The sequence below is a fragment of the Zootoca vivipara genome, chromosome 3 (genome assembly GCF_963506605.1).
Source record: "Zootoca vivipara chromosome 3, rZooViv1.1, whole genome shotgun sequence".
NCBI classification, from domain to species: Eukaryota; Metazoa; Chordata; class Lepidosauria; order Squamata; family Lacertidae; genus Zootoca; species Zootoca vivipara.
This window is the reverse complement of record NC_083278.1, coordinates 573,914-586,092: the sequence shown is the minus strand read 5'-3', so window position 1 is coordinate 586,092 and position 12,179 is coordinate 573,914. Positions and strand designations below refer to the sequence as shown.

At 44.7% G+C, this 12,179-nt stretch overlaps 1 protein-coding gene across 4 annotated transcripts in view; it reads right to left on the bottom strand.

Moving 5' to 3' along the window:
• Positions 1-12,179, bottom strand: part of PKHD1 (PKHD1 ciliary IPT domain containing fibrocystin/polyductin) — a 248,505-nt gene that overhangs the window by 187,046 nt on the left and 49,280 nt on the right. For all 4 annotated transcript variants that reach the window (XM_060272305.1, XM_035110412.2, XM_060272303.1 and 1 more), the window contains 3 exons: positions 11,691-11,758; positions 9,755-11,383; positions 7,608-7,748 (listed from right to left, as the gene is read on the bottom strand). In XM_060272305.1, coding sequence (XP_060128288.1) covers positions 7,608-7,748; positions 9,755-11,383; positions 11,691-11,758 — 1,838 coding nt within the window. The remainder of the gene's footprint in view (positions 1-7,607; positions 7,749-9,754; positions 11,384-11,690; positions 11,759-12,179) is intronic.

Genomic DNA, 12,179 nt, shown 5'->3' with positions numbered 1-12,179 from the left:
TTTTAAATAAAATCACACATTCTACTCATGTAAAAACACCAGGCAGGCCCCACAAATAACCCAGAGATGCATTTTAAATAAAAAGGACACATTCTACTCATGTGAAAACACTGATTCCCGGACCGTCCACGGGCCGGATTTAGAAGGCGATCTGGCCGGATCTGGCCCCCAGACCTTAGTTTGCCTACCCACGATCTAAGGTCATAAAGTCAGCTATTTGGATAACAGCCATATTCACAATAGTTTTAGTAGATGTACATCCATTATAGCTGGTCAGATATTCATAATTAGAGAAAAGGTCCAAAATCAATAGTCAGGGAATGTCTTTGAGGTATAGAGTTGGAAGGGACCCCGAGGGTCATTCTAGTCCAACCCCCTGCAATCCTGGGTTATGCAGGTGGCCCATATGGGGTCTCATTGGGCTGGGTGCTACACAGAATAGGAGTTGGGGGTTGGGGGCAGGGGGGAGGGAGAAAAATACAAAATAGTATGACTGTTGAAGCCTTGTCATTTCTCTCCCCTCATCTCCCAACTCCTGCTGTGTGTTTAACATCCAGCTTGATGAAGAGCAAAGCATGCCTGCTATTTGGTGCCATTTGGGTTGGCCCTCGTAATAACTGTACAAATTTAAGCCTCTGGGCAAATGCAAATGTCTTTGTCTGGTGCTGAAAGATGCCAGGCATACCTGTTCTGGGAGGCCATCACAGCACTGCAGAGAGAGAAAGCAAAGTCACACACCCTCCATGCAACTCTTAGAGTGCAAGAGCCCTTGCAGGGTCTCTCACCAGCAGCTCTGTTGCAAAAGTGACTCAAAATGCAACTTACCTGTTCCACTTCCTTGACTTACGCACAAGACTTGAGCCAAGTTGACATGAACTTTTTACAACGCCCTTGCTTGAACCCACATACCTTCCTCCTCCTTTTCACTGCCTTAGCTCAGGTGTCTTTGACAGTGGCAGGCTCACACATTTCAACACGTGAAATTTTTCTCTCCCCCATACAGCCCTTAAAATTTCCATGTCATGAAAAGGTTCACCAGTTTAACAAACCTCTGTCAACTTGTTGTTAAAGACACCATAGGAGGGCAGTAGCCAAAAAAAATAAACAAAGTGTGAACCCTCAGCCTGCAACATGTAAAATGTTTCTGGGTACTTTCCCCTCAAGTCACTTTTCAGAAATTAGCTACTGGTCACATTCACACACAACAGTCTTTCACTCATTTCATTTACAAGACTAACCGGGTGACAGTGATGAGAAGCAAGTGCTAGTAAAATGCTCTGGCATTTCACCACAACTTCAACTGGACTACAGTCGCCCCTTGGTTGACAAACACCTTGCAAGTCAAACGTTTTGGCTCCTGGACGCCACGAACCTGGAAGTGAGTGTCCTGCTTTGCAAACGTTCTTTAGAACCCGAACACCAGACGGGGCTTCCTGCAGCCAATCGGAAGCCACGCCTTGGTTTCCGAACGTTTCGTAAGTCGAACGGACTTCCAGAATGGATTCCGTTCAACTTCCGAGGTACAACTGTATATATTTCTGAAGTCCCAGACATTTGATATCGTGTCTATACTTTCAAAAGACATTTTCAACTGCTGGTGCAAAGAAATTGCAAGAAAAATCAGCTCTTCAATTTTCACTCAGTCCTAACAAAAACGTCATAGACAGCCCTAAGAAATTAAGTCGAAAATACATTTTCATGCAAAAGGAAATTGAGCAGCACCAATATCACATAATCAGCATACAGCAAAGTGTTCTCTCCTTGTTTAGTTTGCAGGCTCTAGTCCTACAAACGCTGCCAAATCCGGTGTCCTACTTCACTAGAATGAGAAATGTTTGCCATGGGCTTTGTCCAATGAAACTGATAGCACTGCAGCTCCAACCATCAGCTCATGTCTAGAACCAAAATTCTTATGATAGCCACACAAACCCCTCTCACTGCTGGGACATATTTGCTATGTATGTGGAACACATTCAGTTGCCCCTAGCTACTCTCCTAATAGGTCACATAAACCAGAGGTGGGCAATCTTTTTTCTCTCTGCACTCCTTCAAGGTCAGAGCTGATAATGGAATCAGCCAGATCCAAAAGCATCCTGTATTAACTAACATGAAATAAAGTCCAACTTGTTTCAGTTTTCAGCATGGCTGTTTCAGATACGGGTGTGGGAGGCAAGAGACAGTACAGTGGTACCTCGGTTTATGAACACAATTGGTTCCGGAAGTCTGTTCATAAACTGAAGCGTTCATAAACTGAAGCGAACTTTTCCATTGAAAGTAATGGAAAGTGAATTAATCCGTTCCAGACAGTCCGCGGAGTAAGCGTTCATAAACTGAAGCAAACTTTCCCATTGAAAGTAATGGAAAGTGGATTAATCCGTTCCAGACGGGTCTGTGGAGTACTTAAACTGAAGCGTTCATAAACTGAAGCATGGGTGTAATTGGTTCCGGAAGTCTGTTCATAAACTGAAGCGTTCATAAACTGAAGCAAACTTTCCCATTGAAAGTAATGGAAAATGAATTAATCCGTTCCAGATGGGTCCGCGGCGTTCATAAACCGAAAATTCATAAACCGAGGTGTTCATAAACTGAGGTTCCACTGTACAGCAGATCAATACAGCTACTGTTCTGGAAAGCAAGTGAAAGTAATTCCTTTCTGACATGGGTGTGGGTGTGGGTGGGTGGGTGTGGGGGAGAGAGAGAGAGAGAGGGAGAGAGGGAGAGGAAGAGGAAGGGGGGGAGGGAGAGAGATCTACTCTGCTGGTAGATTTTACACTCCTATTTAAGGTGCTGTGTTTGGAGAGAATTTGTTCTCAGACATCTGAGGGATAAACTTCTTTTCCCTAAGCCATACAACCAGGAAACTTATTTTATCTTTTGTCCTTTAAATCAATTTATTTTTATCAAATGAATTATTTCCTCTTCCCATTGTTCTGAAACCACAAAGGAACAGAAAGGAAGGAATTCTGATGGCATGTAAGAATGGGGCAACTTCAGGAGAAAGTTGCACGAAGCCCACCACACCTGCCTTGATATCACATTCAGTTAATTTAGCTGCATTTCAGTGTCTGCTCCCAAAAATCTTTCACTTGCTTTTTCCCACATCACTTTAATTTTTCTCCTATACTTTAGATTGCCAATATCATTGGCTGGAGGCCATCACACCTGCCCATTCCATTCCTCCACCAAACTCTTTCTTTCTCCGTCTTCTACCTGCTTCTACCTGTAGCAATCAATATTCAGAGGCAGCCTGTTCCACGTCAATCAGCTGGTACCATCAGGAAGTTCTTCCTAATGTGCAGGCAAAGCCCCCTTTCTTGCTGTTTAAAGTCGTTTGTTTGGACCCTATCCTAAAGCAACGCAACACCTATTTGCTTCCTCACCTGGTGTGAGTGACAGCTGGTTTCCTTTGCCCCATGAACTGCCCCAGTGGCACACAGGGCAAGATGCATTCGGTTTGCTCCCAAAGTCCCTAGTTTGAAGACTCTGGGACCTTATAACAGTGCCATGAAGGAATCTGCTACAACTGCTCACAGTAAGCAAACATCCATACAGTACAAGCCTTTTGGAGCCAAATCCCCAAAACAAACCCAAAACCTCTCGCAACAGTTTCTCTTGTACACAACTATTGCCCTTTCTTCATACTCACCTGTGGCACAGAGTCATTTCCTGTTCCTGCCAGGTCCTCTCTCTGAACTGGCTTATCTATTCCAGGCATCCCCAAACTTCGGCCCTCCAGATGTTTTGGACTACAATTCCCATCATCCCTGACCACTGGTCCTCTTAGCTAGGGATCATGGGAGTCTGGAGGGCCGCAGTTTGGGGATGCCTGATCTATGCTGTTGTGTAACATAGGATGTTTATGCTGAAAACCTCAGCTGTTGCTGCCAAATTTTATTAATGCATTTACACGCAGGCTCTTTCTCATGGGCTGTCTTTTATTACAATTGCAAAAGCAGTGACAACTCCCTTCCATTCTCTAGTCTGAAGCAACTGGAAACAATGAGAAAATTCTTTATACCACATCAGCAGCACATAATCTAACCGAACTTTCCTAGCCAAATTACTAAAGGATCTTGGTCAAATCAAATGTTCATTTGCTGACATCTAATGGCAATTTAAAGTATTGCAAGGAGTCAAAAGCAACAACCCCTCGCCTGTGCACAAACCAATTTTAACATTAAATACTTCATCTTTACGTTTCAGTAACTGTAGTTTAGTTAATTTTATTTTTGTAAGTAACTGGCCTTTTATCTACAAATAACTAAAATTATCTTCTTAGTGGTAAATTCTTTTTTATAAAGTGATGCTAGGTTGGTAAATCAGGCCATCATTTTTATCCTATAAATTAATGTATGAAGGATATTTTCCAGGTTTCAAAACTCATATTAGTGAAACAAGGCATGTGAAGTCTTTGTTTAGTATTATTTGGGATAAAAAGTAAGCTAATTCTATTAAATGCCTATATTAGATAAAAAACCAATAGCTGCCCTCAAAGAGAGAGAGAGAGAGAGAGAGAGAGAGAGAGAGAGAGAGAGAGAGAGAGAGAGAGAGAGAGAGATTGGATTTGATATCCCGCTTTATCACTACCCGAAGGAGTCTCAAAGCGGCTAACAACCTCCTTTCCCCTCCCCCCCCCACAACAAACACTCTTTAAGGTGGGTGGGGCTGAGAGACTTCAGAGAAGTATGACTAGCCCAAGGTCACCCAGCAGCTGCATGTGGAGGAGCAGAGACGTGAACCCGGTTCCCCAGATTACGAGTCTACTGCTCTTAACCACTACACCGCACTGGCTCTCAAAGGGATGAAAGGTACGTTGTGATGGCGTGACCTCTGGAAACCTAGAAAATGCCTCGCCCTATTGTGAGCCCAATTATAAGCCAAACCAGACCCTGCTGTGCCCCCAAGAAGGGTGACAGGATCCAATCCCTCCCCTTCCTTAAATAATAGGACTGGTGGTGGGATGACGATAAGTGGTCAGAGGGAGAAGAGGCAGCAGATTGGGAGGCGAAGATGTCGGAAGCTGAAGAGGCGATCAGGCTTAGTGAGCAGGAAGAGGCTTTGACAGAGAGCAGTCCAGGAAAGGAAGGGGCCAGGAGACAGAGATGAGGCAGGCTGCTGACGAATCCAGGGAGTCTTCCCCTCCCCACTGGTCTCCCAGAACACACAGAGGAATGAAGAGGGCAGAGCAAAGAGAGAGAAGATGAAGGAGCTTTGTGCTGCTGGGGAAGGACCCAGGTAGAAGCCTTCGAGCGGGGAGGGGAGGCAAGGACCTACAGTTTTCACAACTGCCTCATTGAGGCAAGACTTACTGGGAAGAGTTGTCCTGACTACGAGGACTGAGCTGCTTTGTTTCTTTGAATAAAGAGTTAATTTCACTGATACCTTGTTGAGTTACTGCTGACTTGCTCCTGACAGTAGACTAAGGGGGAAAAGGCTTGTTTTGAGCTCTGAAAAGTGCTGCATGGCAATGTCTGTTTCTCTCTGGAGATCTAATGTTGGAGCAGTGTGATTTGGCTGTCCACTGGGAGTGCTTAAGCTGGGCCACCACCTATGCCCAACTTGTACATTTGTAAAGAAACAGCATAAACCTCCAGGGACCTCCTACCAAAGAAACCCAAACCTGAGTGAGTGAACTTCTCACTGCCCAAGGATGTGGGGAGAACACAAAAATGGGAGGAATTAAATGCAGCGCTAAGGGAGGTATGTGCACTGTGAATGCGTTTCGCTTGCACAACGGGACTTTCTCCCCCCCCCTCCTCCCCCGTATATTCTCTGTACGTGCCCTAAACCTGTTCTGAGAGTTTCCCCAACCCTCCAGAGCAGGGCAGAGGAGGAGGAGAAGTGTTATTATTATTATTATTATTATTATTATTATTATTATTATTATTTAGTTATTTATACCCCGCCCATCTGGCTGGGTTTCCCCAGCCACTCTGGGCGGTTTCCAACAGAATATGAACATATAATAACCTATTAAACATTAAAAGCTTCCCTAAACAGATGTCTTCTAAAAGTCTGGTAGTTGTTTTTCTCTTTGACACCTGGTGGGAGGGCGTTCCTCAGGGCAGGTGCCACTACCGAGAAGGCCCTCTGCCTGGTTCCCTGTAACTTGGCTTCTCTTAGCGAGGGAACCGCCAGAAGGCCCTCGGCATTGGACCTCAGTGTCCAAGCAGAACGATGGGGGTGGAGACGCTCCTTCAGGTATACTGGACCGAAGCCATTTAGGGCTTTAAAGGTCAGCACCAACACTTTGAATAGCTGTCCAATGCTGCACAAAATCTTTTACTGTCATATTTTAAAATCATTCTTCATTTGCTTCTACTCACTACAAGGTTATCATTGTTATCATTCATTATATTTTAAGAAGCAATGAAGAAGATTTTCAAATTAGCAAACCAGACACTCCAGTGGTAAGGACCAACCATAAGACAAAAAAGCAACCGTTTCCCTTTTCTTTCTTCCACCCCAGAGGTTGGCAACCTAAGGCCCGTGGGCCGGATGCAGCCCAATTGCCTTCTCAATCCGGCATGATTCCCAAACCATGGGTGGTTTGGGAATCTGCGTGTTTTTACATGATTAGAATGTGTGCTTTTGATCTGGGCTATTTTAAAATGAGGCTGCTTTTTAAAAAAAATTAAATCTTAAATTGTATCTTAACCTGTATTTTAATTAATTGTTTTTTTCTTTTATGCCTTATTGTAATTTTTCTGTGTCAGCCGCCCTGAGCCCGGTTTTGACTGGGGAGGGCGGGGTATGAATAAAAATTTATCATAATCATTATTATTATTATTATTATTTTATTTAAAATGCATCTATGAGTTATTTGTAGGGCCTGCCTGTGTTTTTACATGAGTAGAATGTGTGCTTTTATTTAAAACTTGCTGGCCCGGCCACGCGTTGCTGTGGCTCAGTCTGTTAAAGGGAGCCTCAGAGTCCTCCTTCAGACTCCCCTGACCTTCAGAGTCCCCCTGTTTTACGCGTGTTCTGTTTAGGGAGGTGCATCCCTGTGACTCCCCCCACCCTGTCCCAACCCATGAGCTATCCCGCCCCCTCCTCCCCCCATCCCCCACCCAGGTGAGCCCCACCTCCACTCGGCCAAGTCTGGAAAGCCAAGCCGAGATGCTGTGGAGATGGAATTTTTCCTAGGTGCAGTACCACTGTAGCCGTCGCTAGAGGGCGCTGCTTTGCAACCGCTCCTGTGCTCCCAGCATGCACTTTCGTCTGATTTGTGAGTTCTGGAGCACGGGGTTTGGGGGGGGGGGTTACGTGGCCCAGGTGTGACATCTATATATACATCTGTCTACGCAAATGGTTTTTGCTTCCTCTCATATTCGCACGTGACGTTTTGTCAAAATTTGAACAAGCAGTTTCGGAGAAACGTGGACACAAACACACATGCCCTTTTTAGATTCTTCTATATATATAGATGCATCTCTGGGTTATTTGTGGAGCATAGGAATTCGTTCATTCCCCCCCCCAAAAAAAAAATCGCCCAGCCCACCACATGGTCTGAGAGAGGGTGGACCGGCCCACGGCTGAAAAAGGTTGCTGACCACCCATTCATTTTCTCCCTAAGCACATCTCTCAGTCCATACAGCTGAACTGACCATTCAAAGGTTGGGCTAAGCATCGCAGATCAGTTGGGGTGACATCCAGCATCTCACAGACAGCACCACAGATGGTAACAGAAGTATTTCCTGGAGAGAATCCAGTCCCATGTATATGTATTTCTCCACCACCTAGGCAACCTTGAAGGGGGGGGGGAAAGAAAATTTGCATTGAGCTAAATAATTGCCAGCTGCTGAAATCTTTTTGCTAACATCAGCATAGCTGCCAAGTTTTCCCTTTTCTCGCGAGGAAGCCTATTCAGCATAAGGGAAAATCCCTGTAAAAAAGGGATAACTTGGCAGCTATGAACATCAGTCAATCCAGAAATATGAAATACCCAGCTTCCCATAACATCAGCGGCTTATTATGTAGCAAAAAGCCATTGGAAGTAGTCTATGAAGACACAGGCAGCTCTTGTGCCTTCCATATATCCACAAGGAAAGCAATGCTATTCAAGATGGAAAGCCCACAACCACGAGTAACAGCTGACACACAAAAAGAGTATACAACAGATAAGCTCTTGAGCAGGTTACAGAAAGCTCCACCATAGCCTCAGAATACAAGGCAGTGACTAAATACCCCATTAGTATCCAAAGAGGTTTTTTAGTTCAGCGCCTGCAGAGTTATGTGTTTCTACAATATATCGCTATTAATGAGCTATACTAAAGTCCTGTGATACCCTTCATTTAACAGTTAATACATTGTTTCGCTGGCCATTTACTATTACCATAGCATACCTCTGAATGTGCCCAGAGTAAAGCAAGACACAAAGAGAGAGAGAGAGAGGTGGTGAAGATCGGGTACTGGGGTTTGGGCATTTCTTCCAAAGTCAGTAATGGATTTCTGAAACTTAAGAATTTGCAAGAGTCTTTGCTGCAGGAAACAAACTGCTCAAGATTTACTTTAGAGTATTTCCTGAGACAATAGAAAAGCAGGAAAGACTGTTCATTTACTGCAAGTCAGGCGGCTTTCAGCAGAAAGAGTATTAAACCTGAGAGCATTGGGATGTATGCTTTAAGCAAGAAGCACACGTTTCTTGTAAGACAAGCTACACACTTTCTCTCTACCAGGAAAAATATTTTTAAAAGCAGAGATAACAAGTACAGTGGTACCTCTACTTACGAATTTAATGCGTTCCGAACACACATTTGTAAGTCGAAAAAAATTGTAAGTCGAATCCCATAGGAATGCATTGGGGGGGGGGGAATTCGTAAGTCGAAGCAACCCTATCTAAAAATTCGTAAGTAGAAAAAATCCTATCTAAACCGCATCCAAGATGGCAGACGGAGCTCCGTTCGTAAGTAGAAACATTCGTAAGTAGAGGTACCACTGTAGTCTCACGATTACACCATTGACTGCAGCCCATGAGTTCTCCTATCTATGCTGTTATAACGAGGAGTTTACCAGCTCATAGATGAAAATTATGGTTAGAAGAGCCACTTGGCTTGGCATGCCACCTTCTCTCCTGTACCATCTGGGCTATGACACCGCCCTTGCATCTCTGAGTGAGGCAAAGGCATATCACATAGTGATCTCCAATCTCAATCTCAATCTCAATCGCATGTTATCTGTGGCCCATTAGCAGTAGGAATTCACTATGGCTTCAAGTTTCAGACACCTGCATATCTTAGAAATCTGTCTGTACCAACATATTGGTGTATTTTCACCAAAGCCAGATTAAATGGCAGACTGAGAGGTATCCCTTATCAAAATAGGATCTGTGTATGCTCTCAGGACGTCAACTGCATGAGGCATATTTTATTGCATTGCGGTCAAGCTAGGGAACTATTGATTAAACCACTATTGGCAAATTGGCCGGGCCAGTCTGAAGCCTACTATATCAAATACCTTCTGGACGACAAGTCCAATGATATCACAGTGGACGTGGCAAAGTTTCTTTCAGTAGTCATACGAATCAAAGATCAACATACCCATGACTAAACAAATAGCACTTCAGTCTGTATGAATGTGTATTTTTTTCTGAAGCCATGTTATGGGTCGTTGGACCACAATAAAGATTATTATTATTGTTGTTATTATTGTTATTGTTATATTATGTTGTTATAATATATTGCCATTGTCCTGTGTCTGCATTCCACGCCACTCCAACAAGATCAAAATAAAATTATCTTGTAAGCCTGCTTACCAAAGCTGTTGTTCACAGACATAACCATCAGGACAGAAGGGAACACCAAGTGGGAGGAAGCCCACCCTCGGAGGGCATCTCCGCCTGTGACGTTATACTCCCCGGCGGGAAGCTGCGGGAGTTTGCAGCTCAAAGTTGTGTTGTTGCCAACAACATTGGCACAGGGAGAGCCCCCAATGAAAACATACATGTCTTCTGTCCGCCTGATCCGTGACACCCTGATTGTCAGATGCTGATTCACAGAAGGTAGAAGGGAAAGAAAGACAGGTGTGGAATCTTCACTGTAGTTTATTTCCCCGATATGGTACGAGGCACCATCTATGTTCAGCTGTACTGTGGCAACCCCAGTGCCTGGAGGGGTGAGGCACCCAAGAGCCCAGTATGTGACCCTGGTGAGGGGACAGTGGCGCTCTCCTATGAGAATGGAGGTCTCGTTCCTGCCTCGTAATGCCATGCCATCTAGTGTGAGGAGGCCTCTGCCGTTGACGCTGAAATTCTGGGGGTAAAATTGAAGGACGTGGGGAACAACTCTGAAAATGCTGGAGCCTTTCTGCCTCAGGCACGCTTGACCCCAGCTTCTGCTCAGCACAGAAACACTGTGTTCTCCAGCACCAAGGCTGCCTGTCTGGCACCTGATCCAGGTTTCATTCAAAGTCGTGACGTTGCAAGGGAGATGACCATCCACCTCTATCAAGGTTTCATCCCCTGCTCTATCTAATTGCTGGCCTCTGATCAACAAGTAAGTGAGCCTCCCGTTCCACTTCATGGTCACAGCATCAATAACAAGGGTCAGGTTTTCAAGAAGGTGAAGTGAGCAGCCCCCCAGGCAGTGGCTAGTGATCCCATTCACAGTCACCGTGACGCTAAGGACTTGAGACGCACCACGCAGCTGCCAGTCATTCAGAACAGGATCACCTGGGGAAAGGGCACATTTTATGAGGCTGTTGTTTGAACTCTGAATCTCACAGGTGAAGTTGCCCATTAGATTCACCCAAGCTGAATTTGCCCACGATTTTAAAGAAACACCAGATATGGTGAGCAACTGCCCTCCACATATGGAGCCACGAGACGGAAAAATCGTCTTTATAAGGGGGGCTACCGTTACATGCTGCATCTCTGCTGGTATGTTGGCATAGCCCACTTGCCTCTGGAGAATTCTTAAAAGATACTGTCCTGGTTCTAGTGCGCTTAGGGGTACAGAGCACTGAAATCCGACCGCAGAGTGGTTGGTGTTCTCCACCTCAAGTTGGCATTCCTCATCTCCCAGCATAGTCATTGAATTGGTCACATGGGTTCCATTTATGCTCAGCCGTAAACTATCATTCAGCATTTCTACTCTAATATCTGTAATATCTGGAGTCAAAGACGTTTTGTAAAGAAAGTTAACGTTCTCCTTTGAGAAACTCAAGGCAGGCGTGTCCACAGATGACCTGTTGCCCATGAGCACCTCCACTTGCGCTGGGAAGTCTTTTAAGGTGGCATTGGCTAGCTGAGTGACAGGTGGAGTCTGACACAAAATCCTCCCATCGTTCACACTGGTAACGGGACAAAGCTGTGAGCCTACCAAGACTGAGACCATGTCTGGGCTGTTGGTAAAGCCTGTTCCGGAGATTGTGAGCAATGTCCCACCTAGGAAACAGATAATAAAATCTCAGTGCACCAAAACCCAACTTACAAAGTCTAATATTACATTTAGACTTAGGCAGTGTAGAACTATGCAAATGAGAACTGAGTTAGTTCCTAAACAGCTACCATTGCATTTTATGGGACACACTAAATGGGCTGCAATTTGGGATACAGTTGTGTGCCGTGCACACAAGGTTCAACAACAGCACTGTAGCTTTAGCTCCTGCTCCAACGATGGGTGTCATCTATCTGTGATCCTTGAGCATCTTACTGCATGAAAATGTATGTATGATGTATTGATAGTGTTTACCCAGCAAGGAACCGCAACATGGCTCCATTTTGAAGATCTCTGTGACATACTGGATTAATGGCTCCACTCTAGAAAGAAAGAAAAAAGAAGAGACCCATACAATTCAGTTGTGCATTTTTTCTTATATGCAGAGTCTTATTTCTGCGCTTGATAAGACTGAATTTAATTTTCCTCCATGTCGGACTAACGCACATGGCAGCTGTGCTTTACATGATCTTTGTAGGCCTTTTCCAATCTTTTTTGGACAAGTCACAAACTGCTGCATGTAGGTGCCTCCATGTGATCCCTGCTGGGCTGAAGACCCAACAGACCCGTACATTCTGGCAGGAAACTACATGGTGGCCACTAAAGGTTCGCCCCCACTTCCACTTGCTGGGAAAACATGGTGTTTTCTGCTGGATGGAAACAAACGTCAATCTGTAGAAAACCCAACTGACGTTTGTTCCGATTCCACAGTTTTTCCAGAGAAAGTGGTGGAACAATGAAAAA